Source organism: Takifugu rubripes, chromosome 16 (genome assembly GCF_901000725.2).
Source record: "Takifugu rubripes chromosome 16, fTakRub1.2, whole genome shotgun sequence".
NCBI lineage: Eukaryota > Metazoa > Chordata > Actinopteri > Tetraodontiformes > Tetraodontidae > Takifugu > Takifugu rubripes.
This window is the reverse complement of record NC_042300.1, coordinates 7268819-7291839: the sequence shown is the minus strand read 5'-3', so window position 1 is coordinate 7291839 and position 23021 is coordinate 7268819. Positions and strand designations below refer to the sequence as shown.

The 23021-nt window shown below is 43.2% G+C and overlaps 3 protein-coding genes across 14 annotated transcripts; 2 read left to right on the top strand and 1 right to left on the bottom strand.

Annotated features, from left to right (window-relative positions):
• The first annotated feature begins 147 nt into the window (after positions 1-147).
• Positions 148-3006, top strand: ngs (notochord granular surface). Of its 2 annotated transcripts, none has more exons than XM_029849833.1 (11): positions 148-424; positions 519-681; positions 789-938; positions 1026-1145; positions 1221-1316; positions 1618-1752; positions 1847-1957; positions 2030-2140; positions 2236-2360; positions 2476-2688; positions 2790-3006. In XM_029849833.1, the coding sequence occupies exons 1-11, from the start codon at positions 228-230 to the stop codon at positions 2881-2883; spliced, it is 1515 nt and encodes a 504-aa protein (XP_029705693.1). In that variant the 5' UTR covers positions 148-227; the 3' UTR covers positions 2884-3006. The 2 variants fall into 2 exon arrangements, with proteins under 2 accessions (XP_029705693.1, XP_003971683.1); XM_003971634.3 differs by having other exon boundaries at positions 151-424; positions 516-681.
• pgm3 (phosphoglucomutase 3) lies at positions 2404-6924 on the bottom strand. 2 transcript variants are annotated; one of them, XM_003971557.3, is made up of 13 exons: positions 6789-6924; positions 6367-6575; positions 6077-6261; positions 5865-5932; positions 5642-5775; positions 5332-5527; positions 4964-5121; positions 4807-4890; positions 4643-4741; positions 4431-4550; positions 4229-4351; positions 3740-3913; positions 3580-3669 (listed from the first exon to the last, which is right to left on the bottom strand). In XM_003971557.3, the coding sequence occupies exons 2-13, from the start codon at positions 6571-6573 to the stop codon at positions 3580-3582; spliced, it is 1638 nt and encodes a 545-aa protein (XP_003971606.2). In that variant the 5' UTR covers positions 6574-6575; positions 6789-6924. The 2 variants fall into 2 exon arrangements, with proteins under 2 accessions (XP_029705692.1, XP_003971606.2); XM_029849832.1 differs by lacking the exon at positions 6789-6924 and having other exon boundaries at positions 2404-3669; positions 6367-6573.
• Positions 6925-8237: 1313 nt separating this feature from the next.
• Positions 8238-22714, top strand: LOC101070306 (clathrin coat assembly protein AP180-like). Of its 10 annotated transcripts, XM_029849498.1 has the most exons (25): positions 8238-8923; positions 9022-9044; positions 9149-9301; positions 12428-12570; positions 12903-12978; positions 13377-13479; positions 13564-13657; positions 13741-13852; positions 13927-14033; positions 14112-14153; positions 14593-14666; positions 14843-14848; positions 15294-15306; positions 15407-15549; positions 15667-15740; positions 15866-15880; positions 18265-18498; positions 18694-18768; positions 19327-19413; positions 19848-19925; positions 20741-20827; positions 20932-20993; positions 21878-21955; positions 22029-22141; positions 22507-22714. In XM_029849498.1, the coding sequence occupies exons 3-24, from the start codon at positions 9172-9174 to the stop codon at positions 22113-22115; spliced, it is 1920 nt and encodes a 639-aa protein (XP_029705358.1). In that variant the 5' UTR covers positions 8238-8923; positions 9022-9044; positions 9149-9171; the 3' UTR covers positions 22116-22141; positions 22507-22714. The 10 variants fall into 10 exon arrangements, with proteins under 10 accessions (XP_029705358.1, XP_029705360.1, XP_029705359.1 ...); XM_029849500.1 differs by lacking the exons at positions 18265-18498; positions 18694-18768 and adding exons at positions 16429-16599; positions 17645-17740 and having other exon boundaries at positions 8249-8923; positions 9022-9301; positions 19330-19413; XM_029849499.1 differs by lacking the exons at positions 18265-18498; positions 18694-18768 and adding exons at positions 16429-16599; positions 17645-17740 and having other exon boundaries at positions 8249-8923; positions 9022-9301.
• The last annotated feature ends 307 nt before the right edge of the window (positions 22715-23021 follow it).

Sequence of the window (23021 nt, the reverse complement as noted above, 5' to 3'; positions counted from 1 at the left end):
ACGATGAGCAGAAAAGGTGTGTTCATTGCGGTGTTATTAATGATGTAATATTAGACAGCCATCACCAAACTCTAATATAATAATTGGCATGGCCATGATAGATGTTTGCAGAGACATTCATCCTTCAGGGATGGTAAGGTGTGACATTCCATAAAGCGCTACAAGGAGAGAGTGCGTATATAAAAGCCACCCATGGACTGAATGATGTCAGTAACCAGAGCATCAACATGAGTTGCAGTCCAGAGAGGATGTCTTCTTACCGCCGGCATTTTGAGGGGACATTTGCTGGCCCTTCTACCTATCCCCCACGCATGCTTAGCCCTTCACCGACCCGCAAGGAGACCCATCAAAGATCTACCAGCTTTACCCAGGGTGGAGGAATGATGGACCGCAAGGCAGTTTCCAGTAGGGTAGGACTGGGCAGGTAAATCACATAACTAATTTCTTAAACATTTAACATCTTTTCTTATTTAATGAAATTGTATATTACAATCTTAACTATCATCTATTGACAGCAGTGTAAGTATGGGAAATCTATGCTTTGATATGTCCATGGGTCATGGACCAAAACTGGACCTTGACGCGGCTGCAGCAGAGAACCAGACATTCATTAAGGCTCGAACCAGTGAGAGGCAGGAGATGGTTAACCTCAATGACCGCCTTGCCGTGTACATTGAAAAGGCAAGCAAATACACACAAATTGATTATATTTTCAGCTTTATAGGATATGTAGAAAATGTAATTGATTTTAGTGTTTTCAAAATAAATTCCTGCATGTTTTGGAATAGGTAAGAACCCTGGAGTCAAAGAACAAACTGCTGGAAACTGAAATCGAAGCATTGAGGAGCCGCTATACAAAACCATCAGGTCTCAGGCAGCTGTATGAGGCACAGCTGAAGGCTCTCACCAGGGATGTGGAGCAAATGAGAGTTCAGAGGGTGCGAAACCTCACGATTATCCACTGCAAAAAGCTGTGCAAGTGGAGCAAATTAAAATTTGTCTTTGTGCTCATTCCAACATTCCAGGACATGTCTGTGGCAGCCAAAGAAGTGGTGCTGGGTCAGTTAGATGCCTTAAAGGCCAAATGTGAGGAACAACTGGAAGCCAGAAAAAAAGCCAAGCAAGACATTGAGACCCTCCGTCCGGTAGGAAAGCTAATACAAGTGGAATGAGCTTTAAATGTTGGAGGCATGAAAAACTCATATAGGTCAACTTGACAGGATGTGGACAAAGCAACATCTGCACAGATTGCCCTGGAGAAACACTTGGAACAGCTGGAAGCCGAACTTGCCTTCATGCAGAAAATCCATAAGGAGGTGATGCATCTTTAAGATGGTTCTCGTTTAGTTTTCAGCAACAGATTGATGGGCTTGGGATTTTGTGACAGGTTAGATTTAATATTCAGTTGGCAGTGATGGATGGAGGGAGTACGAGGCTGAATACAGCAATTATCAACAAGGTGTCAACACTCGTGAAAAGCTGAAGGGGAAAGCTGTGATAATCCTGTAATGCAAAGCTTTTATGCTAAAATCTAACAAAATTCAAGTAGCTTCAAGTCCCAATAATTGAGAAACTACAATTGATTCATTTAACTGGTTGTTGGTGACCCAATGAAAGGAAATCGAGGAGCTGATGCAGCAGATCTACTCGGCAGCTTGCAAGGTAGAGGCGAGCTATGAGCTCCCAGATCTCTCCACTGCACTTAGACAGATCCAGTCTCAGTATGACAGCATTGCAGCCAAAAACCTTCAGGTAAGATGTCATTTCCTGGTGATCAAGAAACATTGTCACAAAAACATGCCAGGTATCTCATCTCAAGGTTGCGACGATTCTTCATTTTTTTCAGGACATGGATACGTGGTACAGATCAAAGTTTCAGGACCTGAGCAACACCTCCACCAAACATGTTGAAAGCGTGCGGAGCGTAAGGGATGAAATCACTGGCCATAAGCGGGATGTGAGTATGATTTTTTACTTGTCACCACCAGTACTAAACTTTTTTAAGATCTGGTTTGGTGCACGGGCACAGATTCTGGGCAAAGAACGGGAATTGGACTCACTGAAAAAGAGGAACGAGTATTTAGAGACTCAGATTAGAGATGCAGTGGAGAAATGCAAGAAGGAGGAGGAGGATCTACAGGTACTGAACATTTACATGTATTCACATCCACAAAACAGGTCGTCATTTTTCTTTAAATTAACCTAATTCTCAAAACTACCCAAACAAATAAACAGGATCGCATAGAAGCAATTAAATTGGATCTGAAGCAAACCAAAGAGAAGATTGCTTTGCTGTTGCGGGAGTACCAGGACCTGCTAAATGTCAAGATGGCGCTAGAGATCGAGATCACTACCTACAGGTGAATACCCCAAGATTTAGAACAAATGCTACTGGACTTCATAGATCATCCAAGAGAAAGTTATTGTTTATTATGTACAGTTTATTAAGACACCAAACCCCTCCTTGTTTGTCAGGAAGCTGATTGAAGGGGAAGACAGTCGTCTGAGCAGCATAGTCCAAACCCTGGCTATAGAGGGAGGTCTGCCTCTAGCTGCTAGTGTCAGCATGTGCACAGGTGGGATTTCTGATACCTTGGCATCACAGCCACCTCAAAGATCTGACTCAAAGATCTCAGACTTGGAGGAGCAGGGAACCAAGACATCCAAGAGAAAGACTGTCCTCATCAGGTAAAGGGTGATACAATCGTCTGTGGTTTACATCTCTCGCTGGTATCAACTGGTAAGTAAATCTTGATCTAGTTTCTCTCTTCTTGACCTTTAACCCCCAGAACAATCATGACCGATGAGGACGCTTTCGAAAGCAACACACATGAACGTACCATCACCATTTCTGGAGCTGCTGACGAGACCGACGAAGAATAGACAACGGACTTGTTGCTGAGGAACCTGTGCTCAATAGAGCTTTGACAATCCTGCGCTCTGCCCATCATATAATTCTCCTTTGGGTCAGCAGCACATTGGACACTAAATAAAACTGCATGAAAAGATATTTGTGGTTTTCATTTACATGCAAAACAGTTACTGGCATTAAACAAAAATACACATCACCCCTGAAAAAAATTATTGATCCCAATACAAACAATACATTAAAATTCAAGAAATGTGCAGTACAATTTATTTTGTTCATAACCCTTAAAACCAAGCATAAATTGCAATAGACAATGGAAGACTTAAGATATTTATATAATAAATAATTTGTAGTGACATTTATGACCTGATAACACACCGCTGTTGTGCATTAAATATGACCCAAAGCAGAGATTGTATAAAATCTGGCAGGAAACAGTAACATGAAAAGACTTGCTTTTCTCCATTAGAATCAAAAATCACTTGAATAGAAAAGTATTATTTACTTCATTAGCAATGATCACCATTAGTAAAAAAAAATAAAAAAAATAAAAAAAATAAATCAATATACTTTAAATATATGCGTACCCCAATATGCCTTGCTACCGTTGATTTAAAAAATGTACTTCAGAGAGGTCAGAAAATAAATTGCACATTAAAAGATTTTTTGCAGTTCATCTCATGTGATCGGATAATGCGAGCGATGCGTTTTCAGTGTAATGGTTTGGGTTCATCTCCCACCCCCCCAGCCAGTCGATACACTGCGAGGCTTACTTCGTGTGCCAGGGCATCAGCGCTCTCCTAAAGACACAACAGCACATCCGTAGGTAGGAAGCAATAAAACTCAGTGAACACTGCAGAATACACTCACCTGCGTTTCTGCCTCTGCATATATTCTAACCACATCCTCAGTGCCAGAAGGCCTCACAAAGGAGCGAGCCTTTTTGTGCCTCTTTACCAAGCTGTCGATGGCCTCCTGCAGTCCCGCTGGACTCACTGCACGTCTTTCTGCATCTGTTGTGTCTATGACTCTGCGGTCTGCAACCTACAGGACCATGAAAATACATTTCTGATCGAGGAATATCTAACAGGAAGTGGCTCAGCTTGCTTTAAATCTTTGGAGGCAATCACGGGCAAGACCTCAAATCAACCTTTGTAGTACTTTGACATATGAAGCCTATCAATGAGGAATTTCAGGGTAAGACACATATTAGGGCTTATTTTTTATTAAATATCTAGAAATAGTTACCGGTATATGGTTGAAAATAATATCCATCGGGAAAATGATTTTAAAAGATAGTATTAAAAAGTTAGAACATGGTTAATTAAAAAAACAAAAAACAAAACAACCAACAAGCACCTTGACTTTGATCTGCCTGTTTGGCAGATCAGTGTAGATGGCGTGCCACTGCTGAATGGTCATACCCTTGATGGCTAAAATGGCTTCTATCAGCAGCATGTCAGAAATGGCGTCACCTATAGTCTTTAGAAGAAAAAGCACACGCCACATGTTGGCAGCTCCCATAATAATGATGGGTTTCTCTAGAATTCTTCATACGCACCTGATTGATGACATTCACAGAGCTCTGCAGCATGCGAGCAGCTCTCTTTGCTTCGTCATTGGCACTTGGGTCCTCCGCCAGCTGATGAATCTGATCTTCAGCTGATTTACTGAACACCACCTGGTCATGACACGAACACAATGTGGAACACCTCAAACAGATTTACTTCGCTTCTCTGTGATAGGTGATTTATGCTTGTCTGTTTTACTCACAGTTCCATGACCGTTGGCCTCGAAGTACACACCGATATCAAACTTTTGGGCCATTTGTTGTAGGTATTTCACCCCAGTTTTGCTACATTGCACGGTTACCTAAAGTGTATGAAAACATAAGTGCCAACATAACATCACAATGTATATAAAATGTGTTTTCTCACCTTCAGAGTGTCTCTCAGATAGTCTGTTGAACTTCCATTGGCGTACGCCGTTTGCACCACAGCCATTGTTAGGTTTAAACCAGACTGCGTGATAAGAAATATGAAGAATATGCATACATGTGTGGACTTTATTTAATACGTGGATTTGAGAGGACACCTGTGTCAGCAGCTCTTTGAGGAAAATGCTGATGAGAGTTGCGATTTTGTCTCCATCTAGTAGGTGGAACCGTCTTTGGGAGTCGGTATAATAGTAAACGATTCTGTCAGCATCGCCATCAAAAGAGCAACCGCGCTCACCAGGGTTCATCTCAATGCCTTTGTGGAAAGAAGACATGTAGATGTCCTTTAACTTTTAAATAAATGAAGAGAGAACATATTATGTGACAAGGTATGTATAATATATTGACCCACATTATGAATGATGCTTCCATGTAATTTAACATTTATTTAAATTTCATGTTGGTTATCGGTCTTTATGATTATTCCTACTATGCCACGTGCACGCCCCTGTGCCAGTACACTAACCTATTGGAGCCTTTTGATGCACTTTGACAAAATCCGCACCGCACTGGTCGTTGAGCTTTCTTTTACTGCCATCATTAAATAGTGTTATATGCGCCGACTTTTTCAGGTGACACTCTATCTCGCGCAACTTTAAAGCCCCAATGCCGTTAGCACCATCCACAGATAGGTGCTTCTGGTCATCTGTGCAATTGAATGCCTGTAAAATAAAATAAAAAACAGGGAAAAGAAGGAAGAAAAAAGTAGAGATTATGGGTAAAGTAGAAAAAAAAACAGAGTTTTAAATGGGCATAAATTACAGGTGTATTCCTACATTGTTTGTGAGCTGAATAAAGGCTGCAGAGAGTTTCTTGTTGTATCCTTCCACTGATGGTTCACCATACTTCCCCTTAGTGTTCTGACAACGAACCGCGTAGTGGAGCTGTGGGGTAGTCACCAAACCAAAGTCTGATGGGATGGGCGGAGTAACAAATTAAACAAGAAGAAAAAATGTTGAGCAATGAACATGACGGGGGAAACAAATTTCTTCACACTACCTTTACTGTGACCACCAAGTGCCGACACTCCACTAATTACAGCCTCTGACAACTTGACACCGCTCTTTCTAAATTAGAAGACAAGTGTTCCAGATTGTAGCTATATGTTATCATGGATTTTATGTCAAACTCACAACTCTCAGCTTACATGCATGCATTGCCACAACGCTGGGTATGAAATCCCAACAGCAAGAACATACGCGATATCATACCTGGTGTCTTTGCCCAAAAATACTTTTGCCTCCAGGCTCAGATCGATGGCCTCCTTCTCAATAATCTCCTTCAAAGCATCGATCAAATCTTCCTGCTCTGCATTGGCAAGTTGGGTAGCATAGCCTTCCCATGATGTTGACATCATCTCCCCCATGGGGTCAATAATCTTCACCCCGTTGTCCTCCTTTATATGTGCAAAAAACAGAAAGATATAAGATATAACCTGAATAACTAACTAACTATAATTACCGCTGTGAATGATTTCATTCCAGCTGTTTTTTCTTCTCACCTCTGGATTGTGTGAAGCAGTAACCATGACTCCAATGGTGGCTTTAGTGTTTTGAGAGCGAAGCACTGCTAACAATCCCATTCTGAACATTATGTGATCGAGGTGGTTGGCGTTGGACCTAAACCCGGCGGTGCCATAGGGCAGCAGCAGCCCTTCGAGTTTAGGGTGAAACTTGGATTCTTTATATACATCCTCAAACGGAGACATCACTGGAATAATGGCAAGACAAAGATGACACGATGGCAGCGTGAATACAAGTTCAGAACATGTGCTAATATGTCATTTTAATGGAATCCCATGTTCCATGTCGTCGCCGTCGTCATCATCACTAAACTCCATGATTTCACAGCATAACAGTGATATCGTTGACTAGCCTCAAGAAGAGAACATAATCTCTAAAAGATGTTAAAGTATTCACTTACAGTTATGTTTTTTGAGTGACTGTTCTCTTTTAGTTGTTCCACCTGCCCAGCTCAGACTCACATTGACGACGTGGCTCAAGTTAGAGGAAGGTCTTCTTCGCTTCTTCGCGTTGACGATTGGCCACAGCTGGTGCTCTACCGCCCCCAATGGGAACGGAGTGGGAATCAGAACGTTTACCAGCCCCCTCTCGGAACAGTCGTTTAAGAAAGAATTCTAGAAATGGCCAGTCAACTTCGCGATTCTCATTGCTTTTTCCAATTTTCCCTCAATCTTAGCTTGTGCTCTTCCTTTCTGATTTACGGATACTTTCAAATTAATGTATGTATTTCCCTTTGCCTCCTTTGCCACCTTATTTGGCATCGCATTATTCATTCCAATGTGTGCTGGTAGACATAACAATATCACTGTCAGCCCCATCATCATGAATTTCGTATAATTTTTGCTGTACATCTATTAGATTCCTTGGTCTGCTGTTTGAATGACTGTACTCTGTACTGACTAATGCTGATCTTAAATCCAAGCATATGGCTCTCCTCAGTGTTCTTGTTTCAATCCATTGTACTAGTAACAATTTTGCAATCATTTAACTTTCATAAATAGAAACTTCCCCACTGATCTGTTTCCCTAATGTTACGTGAAACTGGGAAAATATAAATGACCCCTGAGGTAAACTCTGGCACATTAATTTATATCTGGATTAACCAATAAAGTTACCGTTGTATGTGGTTTGTAGATAAGATTTCTTCTTGTTCTTTTTTCCAATAAGGTGAGACCTACTCTGGCTTTTATAACTGGCACCCCCCTGATCAACTGCAATGGTCATATAAATCCTAAATAAATTAAATCTCTTTCTCTGTTTGCTACCATTCTTGTCATATTCTTGTCATATTAGGAACTACAGGAAGCACAATATAACACTGTGTCGTGATTTAATCTGATATATCTAATTTTTTATATTGAAATTAGTCCATTACATCACGTGATACATCAACGATCCAATTAAAATACTACTACTCCTTGTAGTTATAGGTCTTAAACAGCGTCCCCTACTGGTCACACACACACGCACGCGCACACACATATAACATACATATAAATTATAAAAAAAATATATAAAAAAATCAACACTATAATTCTCAGTCTAAATTTCAATCTCGTTTTTTTTAAAATCCACATATATATGTTTGTATATGTATCCACATAAATAACATTTGTATATTATTTATGTAATATAAATGTAATATTTGCTGCATGTCTCTTAAACGCATCTTAATTATGTTTGAACATTTGTACTTGATTTAAAAACATATCTTTTTATCTTGTGTTTTATTTTTTAATTTTTTTTAGATCGAGTAGAATTATCCAAACATCATGATCCATCCTGCAGAAAACGGCGCTTCTGCAGAACACCTCCATTGTAGGCCGCCCATGCCTGTACTGCGCGTGCAAACCTGTTGGACAAGCCAATTTGTAGCAGCACGTAAACCACCGTCACGCTCATATAGTAACCCTCGCCTAACGCACAGCGGCAGGAATTTTTGCACGGAATAGCTGCTCATCCCATTTAAGAAGGAGCTGATTGCGACGTGTCACATTCACCCACCCAACCCAATCCAAGGTGCAGGGGGAGGAGATTCCAGATGGACGTGTAGGTAGGCGAAGCAACTAAACAAACGACAAGGGGGGAGAGCAGCAGAGGAAAGTCCCTTTTGCCTTTTCCCTCACTGAAGCATCCTGCGCTGCGCCGTGTTGGCGACACCACCGGGAAGCGGTGCGTCAGACTGTGTCAATATTTTTTTTCCCCTCTTGCCGATCTTAAAAGGACAGCGGGCACGGAGGAAAGACGCGCCGCAATCTGACGACCGCAAGGGGGACATTGCGGTTCATTCTCATTTTGGAAGGAAGGAAAACGGATGCCTCCTCCAAACGGACCATTTGAGCGGTCAATGGAGTGATATCGCAAGCAGGGCGTGCACATTGTCTGTTCTTTGCAACATCACTGCTGCAGGCCGATGAAACAGCTCTCGTTGCCCGTTGAATGTTACATAACCGAGTGGCATTAGCTGTCCAGGGTGCTGAACCGAACGGTCGGAGGACTAAAACGGGAACAGACAAAGGGAACTTACAACCTTGCGTAAGTCTATTTGCGACAGAAATTCCGCAGAAATTTGATATATAGGTACGTGTTCACTAACGTCAGCCTTTCCGTGTTTGCTTTTTCCGCCCACACAGAAGGTCACAGGCCTATCCAGCCGGTAAGGGGAAACTCTCGGAAACACCCGCAGTCCGCAGGGTTCTAGCTAAGTGCATATACATTTATATGTAATTCTCTCGTCCCCTGGTGAAATACATTCCTGAGCTGGTCGACTTAAAGGAGAGAAAATGTCGGGGCAAACGCTCACGGATCGCATTGCCGCTGCGCAGTACCAGCTAACGGGATCAGATATGGCCCGTGCAGTCTGCAAAGCCACCACTCATGAAGTGATGGCGCCCAAGAAGAAGCACCTGGAGTGTAAGTGCTGCCCTTTTTTCCTCCTTTGCACATAGGGTGACAGTGCTGGGCCTTCGTTGGTTCGGATCTGTTACGCACAGCATCACGGCCATCACAGAACCACTAATTTCTTGATATCCTTGAAGCTGTGGCGGCTATAGGATGGATTTGGTGACCCTGGTGTCAGCCTCTCATATAAATGATCATAGGACAGAGGGTAGGAGGGAATTGGCAGCATTTTAGGACAGGCTGACAGCCTCAGAGAAAAGTAATTTCCCTTTTCTTTTGTTCCATCTTACCCCCTTTTCATTGCAACATTAAAGAATTAAAAGAAGAGAAACATCTGGGAGCATAGTAAGAACACTAAAAACAAACTTGTCTCATAAAAGCAGTGGAGCCCATATTCTACAAGCCACGGCTGGTTTGAAACCATCCCGTCTTTCAGCTTTATTGACACATCTATAGATAACAGTATGGAAACCTTATGACGAGCAGTTCCTCAACACATCATCAAGCACACAGACTGAGTCAAACCAACGCAAATGCTTGACGCTGTATAAAAAGGATGAGTGGTGTGTTTGACTGCACGCTTGATGTCTGGCCGTGTGGGCGTGTGTGGCAGCCTCGTCTTGGGCTATGACCTTATATCTTGCAATCTGCTCCCCTGATGAATAATTTAATAATCAGCCAATGGCCAGCTTGCATTATTTACACAACCAAAGGTGAGTGACAATGCCAGAATACACCAGAGTCAATGGTTTCCTCACTGGCTCCTGTCTCCAAAGGCTTTTCTCTGCTTTCTGAAGGCGAATTGATGATTAAATTCACATTGCCTTAATGGCCTTTTTGATTAAACTCACCTACAACTAGCAGAGATACTCCAGACATAAAAAGCCCTGTGAATTGGTTCATATGGGGTCCTATAACGGTGACTTACATGCTCTCCCACAGGGTGTTTATACCAGAACATTGTTGCTTTCTGGGGCATCCTGTATGTAGGCCAGTGTGCTCCTCTCACATCATTGAGGGAGCTTGAAAACTCACTATAGGCACCGAGGGGAAGCACGATGAGGACATGGGCAGTTAGCAATGGCAAAATAATGTATAAGTGATTTAATAATGGGCAGTTAATTAGCATCCACATCACCGAACACTATATTTTCTTTATGACTAAAACACAAACATCCCAATATGTCCTGTTAATATGATCAGTCTTGAAAACATCTGTCTGATTTTAATATTCAAGGGTCATGGTCTACAATACCTGCAGCAGAATAACCACCCCTTGTACATCTGTTCTGCTCGCACGCTCATGGCTGTAAGCTGTGACGCAGAGGTCAAGCTAGCAAGAAACTACCTGTAATTACCAGTTGTTTTTTAAGAACACCACTAACAAGGTCACTGTTACAAGATTTCCGAGAGAACATCTCAAAAACTACAGTCATTTATTCTAATGTTTTGAATTAAAAAGTAGAGTTGGATCAGATCAGCATCTTTTATACCACTATAAAAGCAGAATGATTAGCCCAGAGTCCGTCTCTGGCAAGTGGACTCTGACAGAAAATGAGGCCTTGGTGTCCATTATTGGAACTGTGCCTTGGATTATTGTAAGAGTCTTTATTTAGCTCAGCCAATCCTCATTAGAGACACACACCTGTATGCCAGCATGTGTTCTGCACCAAACAATGTCAACAACAGCAGAAATCATAGATTCAATATGATGTCGTTGACAGTAAGCTGATATAGGTTTGCTGATGTTCTACCATGGTGTTCTATTCGCTGTAATATGCTAACCATGTCACATGTATGGAGGACTAGATCTCTTTAAGTTTGATGCTGTGGCAGCTAAAAAAGGTCCTTATTTTCTTCTTTCTCCATCTCTCTTGTAATTAATGAGACTTAATGAGGAAAATAAGGAAATTAGTTAAAAAAAATGATTTGTAAAGGGTAAAAATCCAAGGATTGGCTTCTGATTTGTAAAAAATTCGTTTCTTCATCATTGCCAGACATCTTGAGAAATTTCAGTGGGGACGTTACCATCTGTCTACGCTGTTCAGATAGACTCAGGCATCAATAAGTAGCGCATCGACTTTGAGACCATTTTACGCTTCAGCTACAATGACACAGGAAACCAGTTTCCTCTGATCCATTTTTTGCCAGAGCTGGAAGCCAATTGGTCCTAAAACCCCAAATCACAACAGAGACTCACAAGAATGACATCTCTAACAAAAAGCTGCTTACAGAAAGGTGCCAGTGGTGGTGTGAAACAAGTGGTGTTATTGCCGGTTGTGTGTGGTTTGTGGGGGATGGGCAGCAATGAGGCAGCTAACACAGAAAGACCACAGCCAGAGATTAGTAATAATCTGTTTACCACCATAACCCACAATCAGCATCAAGCCCTCTCTGCCACCTCAGCACTGCTCTAACTGCCTTCATTTCGAACACGTCGGCCTCTCTGCTGTGGTATTACGTTGAACGCCACCTTTGCTGTCGTCATTCAGGGGCTTCACATCTCAAGGCAGCCTTTTCTCTCTGTCCCTTACCGGAGATGTCGGCTGCGTTGCTCTCTGCTCTGCGGGGCTGTAACCTCGGCCCTGCCCTTCCTCCTCAGCTGTCAATGTCAGCAGGATGGACTCAGGGAAATGTCTCTTCCTAGCTTAAATTTTGGTTAAATAATATTAAGTATACTTTATTCATCCCAGAAGCAATTGCACAAATTCTGAGGCAGATAATGTCGTTTATTTTGACTTCTGTAACCCTGCACTGTAATTTTAGCATAATGGGGGCATCATTATGCACGCCTGTTGTGCCACAATTGCAGAATTTCAAAGATCTACACTTCAAGACATAAATACACAAATTGTCACAGTGCATCTCTGTGCATCTGGCGCAGCACCGAGGTGCTGATGTAACCGTCTGCATAATGAGCGTCTGGGAAAAAGAGCTGACAAAGTTTGTTTCCCAGTTAAAAGTTCTCGTGGGGACCAAGAGCCTCTCTGCACAGGCCAGCTCGGCTTACTCACAATCAAAGTTTAATCAGAGCAGTTCGCTTCGTATCTTTACCCGCTCTCTTCTAAATTCAACCTTTGGCGCTGTGACAGAAAGTGGACGTCCGTGATTGACGATCTCTCTGCGGCTGTGTTGCAGACCTGGTGTCAGCCACCAACACCACCAACGTGAACATCCCTCAGATGGCTGACACGCTGTTTGAGCGGGCCACCAATGCAAGCTGGGTGGTCGTTTTCAAGGCTCTCGTCACCACTCATCACATGTGTGTCCATGGCAACGAGGTTAGTGACAGAGGATGAGGCGGAGGAGTCAGACGTAGTGCAGTCCGTTCAAATTGAGCTCTAATTCAGATTTATTCAGTAACATAGGCCTGTTTGCTTGCTCTCTGCGGCACTTATTTCGTGTAAAAGGTGCTGCAGCAGTTGTCTGTTATCACAGACAATAATTACCAACGTTGACCACAGGCCCTTTGTTGCATTCAGTGAAAGATTTAAATCTGCTGCGTGAACAAAGCAGAATGTAAAGTCTTCAATTACAAGTGTTAAAGAGTTTATTGTTGCTGCCAATGCTAATAAAATGTTGCTCATCTGCCATCCCACCGTCTCTCTCCCAGAGGTTCATTCAGTACTTGGCGTCCAGGACCTCCCTGTTCAACCTCAGCAATTTTATCGACAAAACGGGCTCTCATGGTAAGAACAAACATACAGTTTCTGGCAGTGCAAATGGGAAACACAATGAGATGGCTCAGAGCGAGCCATCTGGCTAATAGGAGGGAGTGGAATGACATGGAATGACACATGTAATTGCAGACACACACTCATTCATGCACACACTCGTTTATGTAGAAAAGCTGGCAATCTGAACCCATTGTTAAGTTCTTGTGCCAATTCTGTGCTGATAAGTTTCAGTAAGACAGAAAGCGTAACCTGTAACCCAGCAAAGGATTTCATACATGCAAAATCTGCATGATTTCAACTAAAAGGATTGGACTGTATCAAGAGGCTCAACAAGCTCTTCATCTGAGATTGTGATTAAAAATACCAACATTTTTTAGTTAAAGTAATGAACCCTGGTTGTGTCTGCTCAGGTTACGACATGTCCACATTTATCAGACGGTATGGACGATACCTGAACGAGAAAGCCTTCGCTTACCGTCAGATGGCTTTTGATTTCACCAGAGTGAAGAAGGGGTATGTTTGCATGTTTGTTAGCATTTTATGTTATTGATGCCATTCTGCCGCCATGTCACGCGAGACCATGTCGCGTTCTTTCAGCGCCGAAGGTGTGATGAGGACCATGACCACCGAGAAGCTGCTGAAGGGCATGCCTGTCCTGCAAACTCAGATCGACACACTCCTAGAGTTTGATGTAGGTCAGAGAACAGAAGCTGTCTGACAGAAGGTTCCGGCGACGCACCACATGGAGTTGTGCTGTTCTCTTCCTGTTCTCAGGTTCATCCCAAGGAGCTGAACAACGGCATCATCAACGCTGCATTTTTGCTGCTCTTCAAGGACCTGGTCAAACTCTTTGCCTCCTACAACGACGGCATCATCAACCTATTAGGTCAGTAGTTGTTCACCTTCAGCTCTTAGACATCGACATCATGATGGCGCTGAACATGCAACTTTTTGCTGCAGAGAAATACTTCAAGATGAAGAAGAGTGACTGCAAGGAGGCCTTGGAGATCTACAAGAGGTTCTTGACTAGGGTGACAAAAATTGGGGAATTCATGAAGCTTGCAGAGGTAAGACAACTCTCCTGTTGCCTCCAGCAACAGGAAACGGGATTTCATGTCTACTAACCTCTTTTTCTCCTATCACAGACTGTTGGAGTCGACAAAAACGACATCCCCGACATCAACTACGTGAGTCAGCACGCGTTGCAGCACTCATTTCTGTGTTAATCTCCTCCATGGGAGGTCACAGTGAACACGAACACCCGCAATTTCCTCCCTGACACACACACAAACACACCCGTGACTCACACGCCATCATCTCCCCACCCAGTGTCTCCACCCCGGGGTGGTGGTGGATCTGGCAGATTCAGACGATCAGGACTCACCTTTCCAACCTGTCGAAAGCCCGGTAACCATAGTAACGCGGGGTTCTGTGCCTGTTTTCAGGATGCGGTGTCAGCGTGTTGCTTTAACCCAACTTTCCATTCACTTGTTTGTCTATTTTCTATGAGTGAGGCCTTTCCTGTGAGACTTCCTAACACCAGCTTCTAACACAGAGAATGTAAAATACATAACATTGATATAATGTTTTGGTATGTTCATGGAGGAATTGTTATTATTTCGCCAGGCTCCTAGCAGTATTCTGGAGAGCCTGGAAACACACATGAATGGTCTGGAGGATGCAAAAGGCGGGAAGAAGGGGTGAGGAAATATGTCATCTTTTACCTTTTTCTTTAGATGCTTGCTGATATAAGACTAACAAGAACTAAATGTTGAGCCGATGTAGCTGAAAAGGGTCTAAATAAGTACTGTGTGTCTGCATTTTCCTTCAAATGTTCCTCTCTTTTATTCCCTTTGTGTTCATGTGGAATCCCCAGTGAAGGGTGAGCATATACTGAACGCTTTGTTCCCAGTTTAATAACTCCTTAGAAGCCTGTGTAAGTTTACCTGACAGTTGAGTAAACTTACACATTATTCACATGAATTACAGCTTGTAGGTAATCTCCATGTGGATAGAGACACAGTTACGTGTGGAAATGTGCTGTGATTACATTACATCTGTCAAAGATGAGAGCAACACCTGCTTTACCAGCAGCCGCTCACCTCCTGTGCATTATCTCATGCAATGTGCATCAGAATATGATGAGTTTATATTCCAGATGTAAATGAGAAGAAAATGAAAAATTACATTTGGAGTTGCTACAATTAGATTGGAATTGAGCTCCTCATATGATCACATGTGATTCAATCTGTCTTGCATATCTGTGTTGAGAAGATTTGTCTATTTCAATAGTACTAACAGTTCCTCCTGCTCATTAACCGTTTCAGGTCTCCTACAAAGGTGAGACAAACATTCCAGTGGATATTTAGATTATTGACTTTTCAAATGTGATGCGGAGTTAAAATGTATGTATCTGTTTTTGATTTACTCTTCTTTCCAGGGCTCACCCACAAACAACGTATCCCCAACATCCACCCCAGCCAAATCTTCCAACGCCGTTCCCACCTTGCAGCCTCCTCCTGCTGCTGGTGCCACTGGGGACGGGGCCGCCGCCGGACCGGCTGCTTCTGAACCGGCTGAAGAGTACGTGTCTGCAGATCCTCTGCTTTATTTCTGTTTCTGTGTTATTACTTATTTTTATCCCAAATGGTGAGGGATGATCACATTGAAAAAAAAATGTCACTTCCTCATTCTCTCCAGCTCATTGTTGGACCTGGATCCATTATCCTCTTCAGGTCCTTCAGCACCATCAGCCGCACCTACATCTTGGGGAGGTAAGCACTTTATTTCCTTCAGATCCAAAACTCACATCATGTGAAAGAGCGTTTCGGGTGTTGGACATTGTCGTAGCTTAAATTAACACGGCTCCTCCCTTTCCCCTTGGTTTTTGCCTGTGCAGATCTTCTTGGATCAGGTGAGTGCAGCTCCACCCTTTCATGTCACATCCAGCCTGCAGTCTAGTTTAGTTTATGCTCCCTTCACCTCCCAAGATATTCCAGGATGTCACAAACTTTTATGAGCAAATCTGGAATTGAGGTGACCTGGAATTGTCTGTGTTTTAGTCCAAAGTATGCAAACAGGGATGTGCAGCAAATGTCACGTTACCTTCATGGTTGTCTCCCCAAACTGTTCTCAGTCTTTTTGTTTCTCTCCACCTTCTCTCTCCCTTCCCCCCAACATACTCCATTATCTGTTTTGGTTTACAACCGGGGCTTACTTTGGTGGTTTTTGTTTCCCTTAATTTATATTTTATTTTAATGGTATGACTGGATGATATTTAATACCTTTGCCACATTCATTTTATTGAAATTTGGATTTTGCTTTGTTCGATTAAACCCCGAATATGTTCATTTGGCTTCCTTTAAATCTGGACTTTTGTTTTTGGCTTGATTTGTTCCTCCTTGCAATGGCAACTGGGTGTTTTTTGGTTGCACTTTTGGGGTGATTTATTTTGGCACCCAGAAATGGGCGACTCCTTGCTATCCGAACCAACCCTCGCCGCAGAGCCCGCCCCCTCCCCTGCAGCAGCCACGCCTACTCCTGCAGCAGCAGAACCTGGAGTCTCTCTAGCTCCTCCCACTAGCGCTGCACCTGCTACCTCCCCTGGCGCCGCCAATATGGATCTGTTGGGAGGTCAGTGGGCTTCCAGAAAATTCTTTTCGAAAGAACCCTCTGGGAAGCTCAACCCTAAAACCATCACACACCGATAACACAATACTGACTGCATGATTAAAAACTGAGAGAGAGAAAAAAAAAGCAGATTTATGGCATTGATCTTTTTTTTTCTTTACTGGCAACAAAGTAGCATCATTAAAAAGCAATGAAGCAAGTGAATGATGCATTCATGCACAGTCGTCATTTTATCAAGCTATCAATGCCCAGAAATGTGTTCTTAAATCAATTTAAAAAATAGTGAGATGTAATAAAGAATCACCTGAATAAATTGCTAAAAAAATACCATCTATGTAAATTACGCAAATTGCTAGAATTAATCCTGGATTAGGCAAATTTAAATGATGATATTTCTGTTATTACCGCACAGTTTAAAGAGGAAGACACATTTTTACATAGCTGCTGCCATTCACAAGATAGCTAACATGCTAACTCAAATGGCTAAACTATTAAATTTAATGTAGGTTTTCTTCACAATGACTGATCATTTCACATCAATAGCAATTTATTCCAGGGATTATTTATTGTAACACAGAGGCACTGACGTTTTTTGCTTTTGCATTTTGCAGTCAGGTATTACCTCACACTCACCTGTGGCTTGCACGTAAACCGCTGCTGTCATTCTCCACGTGTGTCGTTTGATAGGCAGACGAGCTTTTCTCTGAGCGGACTGAAAAGCAGATCTATCAAACCCTGTCAGATGAATACAGCTGCAGGTGGCAGCAGCTGTAGCACTTGTGAGGCTCCTTCTGCCGCGCTTGTCGACCTCTCTTTGGCGTAGTGCCTCCTATCTGCTTTCCCATCTGTCCTTTCACCTGTCAGTCATTCACAATGATTAATATTAGTGCTGTATACGTCTAAAAGCTGCATTTGCTTTTCCAGGGGATTTTTTTTTACTTGTCTTTTATCGACCCTGCTATTCTGTCTTATTTCCTGACTTTTTTACTTTTCATCTTTTTCTCTTCCTCTACCTCTGCTGCTCCGCTGGGGTGCCTGCATACCTCAGATGCCTTTGCGACACCCGCTCCCGAAGCCTCTGCACCTGCAGCTGAGGGCGGCGCCGCCGCCACCACGTCGGCCCTGGCCGCCAACGCTGGTGCCGGTGGGTGACTGTTATGTGTGCGTGTGTTGTGTCCTGCGACGTAGGCGGCTGCTCTTCAACTGTTGGAACTAAAAGCGAGTTGCATTCAGGAAAAGTGAATCTGCGTTCAAAAATGTGTGCAAAGCTTCTGGTTTCAGGCTTTAATCAGAGCGTCATGCATGTGCACAGGCAGTAGGCGGACAGTTCGGCACTTATGCTGGCATTAGGATGGTGCTATTGTTGTTGCTATGGTGATGAAAGACAATGCTCCTGCTTATCTGTTAGTGAAACATGTCATGGAGAAGCTGCCTGGGTTTCTTGTTCTGAATTATTTTGGCTTCTGCAAGGGTCTCTTCATTTACCACGATGCCTAATTTTAGCTTTCCATCACGGAGGTGCTGGAATCGCTGCACATTCCCTTCTTTTTCTGCCCGTCATTCTTGCCTCTTTTGTTAATTCATCTTCACATCATCTGTTGTGTAGTAATGTCATGTCTCTCCCATCACTCTCCATGCCTCCCCCTCCCCATTTCCTTCCCCCGTAAGACCCTTTTGCTCCTTCAGAAAGCAGCACCAGTGCGACAGCCTCTTCTGGTCTAGACCTTTTGGACTTGACGGGAGTGGAGAGTAGTAATCCCCGTAGTTCGCTGGATCTCTGCTTTAGTCCTCCCCCCTGCTCCTCCCCATCACCACTCTTCATCTCTACTTCCTGCACCATCAACTCCACTTCGGCCATCACTGTCCCCAGCACCACCAATCCAGTGACTGACCTTTTCAGTGGTAAATGATAAAATACTGCGTGTGGATAGACACTCTTATGTTGCGTGGGCTTTATGATTCTGCACTTGTTTAAAGAGGACTGCACAAATTCACCATCTTTTGAGCTGAAATTGGCTCGCACTTGTGAGCATCCTTGCATATTTTTTTCATGTTTGAGCTTATAGTGCTGTCTATGGGGGGTGCATGTGTTCGTAGGCCTCTTTGACCCCATGCCAAACGCCAGCTTTGCAAAACAAGGCCCAACAACGTGTGATGAACTGTTTACAGCAGGTAGCCTCGTCCTCCATCTCTTGTGTGCTTTGGGTTTTGTATCTTGCCAGTGCCGCCCATAAGAGAGGCTCAGCCATAAAATCCCTATATATATGTATGTCTCACCATTCATCTTTATTTACTTAGTGTTGAAACAGTGGTGTGCCTGTTCTTGCTGAAGCTGAAAGATGCTTTATTAATAGAAGAAAATAGCTGGGAAGAGCTTTTAAAGAATTATAAGGGGGGAAATGAGGGGCTAAGTTAGGTTTGACTACATTTTTGTTAAAAGGGATTTGAAAGCTTACTTTAAGAGTTAGAGTGAGTAGATGTACAGACAGTTTGTCTTTAAAGATGGGGGAGGGTCTCATCTGTTGGTCTCCTCCAGAGAGCCAGACCTTGTGGGTGGCCCTGTGTCTCGGCTTGCTGTGTCTGTTCCTGAGCTCTCTGATGCCTTTGCTAAATCGTGCCTCCCACTCCCCTTCCAGCATGAACTGCATTGGCAGCATTAGCAGCTGACAAATGTGCACTATGATGATTCACAGTTGGTGCTTTATGTGTTCTTCACTTTGGCCTTCTCAGCAGATGTCTTCAGCTCCCCCACCCCCTTCCTCTCATCCACACCCCTCACCAAAACTGACACGGGAGCTGTTATGAACCTGTTTGGTGGTGGGTAACTTGTGCCGCCTGTTGCCCCTCTTCATGTATGACTTCTCTCTCAGCTTCTTTAGCATCTTTTTCTGCTGAGTCCTTACATTATTGCTGTAGTTGTTCCTGTTTGGCTTAGTTTTTTCACTGATTTTTAATGGCTGGTTTTAAAAATCATAGCAGAATGAAGCTTCTTGATTGGTTTCCAGTAGGAAAAGGCGGGGTAACATGTGTTTTGAATGGCATATGTGTATACTTGATTGGATTTTTGCTGATAAAAATGCATTACCCAGTTAAGGTTTACATGTACAGTAAATGAACATGAATGTTTTCACCCTTCCACTCTGATTGATGATTTTGCTTGGCACCACCAGCATGAAGCCGAAGGTTGACTGTTACCCCTTCTTTGCCCTTACGCTGCGATGGGAACGGTTGAACCTTCTTTGACCTGCCAGAGTCCACAGGAGGAGATGCCACAGCAGCAGCTGCTGCCCCTGCTGCACCTGCCGCCCCTGGAGCTGAGCTCATGTCAGGTAAAACCCTCTTATTTTTGTTTATCATCACTGTTGATGTCTCATGGATCCAGAATAGAGCTAATGGCTTCTTAACATCATCTCCTCGTCGGCTGATTTATATTCGTCGGTAAATGTCCAATGCCATTAATATTCAAGGAATCGATAGTCTGCAAAAGTCCAGCTTTGATGCTTCTTTCTTTCTATTTCATACAATAGCATCTAATAATGTCACTGCTCCTCTGAAGCCTCATTGCATTTTCTTCTTTCTCTGGCATCTGCTCTTTTTTGGCCTTTTTTCATGTCTTTTTCTCCTCTATGCACTCATTCTCTTTCCATGCTGCTCTTGCCGTGGCTTATTGCTTGCTTCCTGCAATTTGATTGGGTGAGTCCACTCGCTCTTTTCCATTCTAATTTCCCACAGTGCACTTCTGCATTGCAGTGGTGCAAGGAAAGCTGCAGCTGCTCTCTGTCTCCCTCTCTCCTTCACCACTAACGGAGGGTTGAGGAGGGTTAACAACATGTGCACACTCCTTTAGCATTTAGCATCTTAGCTGCAGTGCTTTGGTGTTCATCAGTCAGACACACTGAGAATATTACAGCTTATCATACACATTTGCGCTCATGCTGTTAATATAGGAAGGGCATAATACAGCGGTAACTATATAATGAACTCATTCTCAAGCTCATCCCTATTCTGTTGCCATGGAGAATGGTAAGCCGGTAAAATGGACTTGTACTGAGAGTGTGACCATTACTTGCACTGAAGGATGATAATAGCTCCCTGCCTGCTTCTTTCCTGCCCCTCTGCCTTCCTCCTTCCCTTCCCTATGTAGTATTTGATGGACTAGGAGATGTAATGAAGCCCACTGTGACCCCTCAGGCCGGTGATGTTGACACTTCCATGGCTAACATGGCGAGTAGTAAGTAGTCATGTAGATAAACCTAAACATTAGATGCCATATACATGTATCAGTGGGAACCATTCTAGTCTTTTTTAATGATTGTTTTTCTCTCTTTGTTCTAGATCTCACAATGGGAACCACACCAGCCCCTCAGGTAGCTCCCCCCTGTTGGGGTGCACCCATGGTAAATGTTGTCTGTGTCTTTAGCATGGAGTGAAGCCGCATGGTAGCAAAAAGACAGAAATAGGAGCAACCACAAGCACTGGCCTTCATTTGACTCTCCAGGCTCCGGGTGATGGAATCTGTGAGGAAATAAGATTTTCAGCAAATACACTGCTGCTGGATTTTAATTAAATGACACCGTTTACACGCTCCAAAGGTGCAGTGTGTGCTGGGAGGAAATGTCAAGTCAAGAGGGGATTAAACGCACAAGCCTTTGTTCTGTTTTACTCATTTATTTTAATTTAATGAATGTGTACATCTCCTGGAGAGTGATGAAGTGGCTGCCGACAATTTGAAATGCTTGGAAACATCTCTTAATTTCTCTTGGGTTCATGTTGGTTTTTTTTAATCAATCTAACATGAGTGCAGGCAGGCTTTTGCTTCATTTGGACATTGCAGAGACAGCTGTCTTGTTGAAAAATCACATGCAAAAATGACCATCAACCTGTAGGGCTTCAGTTGTGGTGTGTGCTTTTTGTGTTCCCGTGTGTGCTGCTGCTTTGTCTGTCTGTGTCATGCCTTTCACCTCTGGTGCTGGAACCATTTCATGCACATTTAATCCAATAGTAAGTGTGCAGTCTGTGTGTCCGCATCTGTGGTATATGTTGTAACATCCCACCTCCTCCTCTCCCTCCCCTCCACACCTTTAGACCATACACATGGGTGTCCCTCCTTTTATGGGGACTCACCCCAGCTTCAGCCTGGTAAGACCACCAGTCCAGTCTAATGATGTCCCTAAAGCAGTCTGGACATTATTAAGCTCTGATGGACAAAAAGGCCTTTAGGTGACCCTCAATGCCGTCAGATGGGTGATAATGTCTCTAACTTTATCTTTTTCATCTAAAGCCTGGGGCACCAGGAGCTCCCATGATGCCCATGGCAAGGCCAGGCTTTCCCGCGACGGGTGCAACCCCAGGAGCCCCGGTAATGTATTGTTTTGCATGTGTGCCATCGTTGTCACCAAAAATGAATAACACTAGCCAAAATGTGTCCGCAGATGTCCCCAGGCGTGGCCCAGAGCCCAAGAAAGCCTCCGCCACCAAGGAACGCTCTGGATGACCTCAACATTAAAGACTTCATGTAGATCGACTGACCTTCAAAACCCTGAAGGTACTGTTGAACAGCTCTGTCAGCTCCACATGCTTCTGGTTGCTATCTGCTGATGTACGAGTGCACATGTGGGAGTTGGAATTTAAAAAAAGAGCTAAATACATTGAATAAACGATTGAAAATGTAAACAGATTCAAATCTATTGCTGGTGTAAAATCTGCCTTTGCCAGTCGACATCATTTCAGAAGTTAGAGGTGAAGCAAAAAACTATTTGTTTAAGGTGAGGCACCACATCAAGATGTCATTAAGTGAACTGATGGGCTCAGAGGCCTTTAAAAAATAATGATTTGTATAAGATACAACGATCAATCACCCAGAAAGTTAATGAAATAAGGTTTAAATGGACATCTTTCTCTCCTTTTCAGGTTTGTTACTGTTTCTGGAGCTCTGTGGATGTGGATGTCTGCTCTTCCTTACTGCCTCCCCCTCCTTTATCCCATTGCCCCTTCAAGCCAGTCAGCCATTACATCTTGGATCTTTGCCCTCAGACCTTCTACCAACCTGAAAAAAATCCCCCCGTCATGCCGACTTTATCTAATGTTGTAGCACAAATGTGAATGTGAACCCTAGTTATAGAAAAAAAAGCGAAATTCTGTTTGTGTGGGCGTGTGTATAATTCAGTGTTAACCTTTACTTAATATACTATGGGGAAAATGAACAAAAAAAGAAAGAAATATCATTCTGGATTTCTGCAAATCAGCAGATTGTTGATGGTGGATATATGTTGTTTTTTTGCGCATATCCCAAACTAGGACTGTGTTGTTAAACGTTGTGTTCGGTGTGTGTATTTTCACTGACCAGCCTACACCCCCTGTTCCTCGACGCCTGCTGTCACTAAAGACTTCATTGTGCCCCCCAAATCTGTTTGACTGTCCATCCT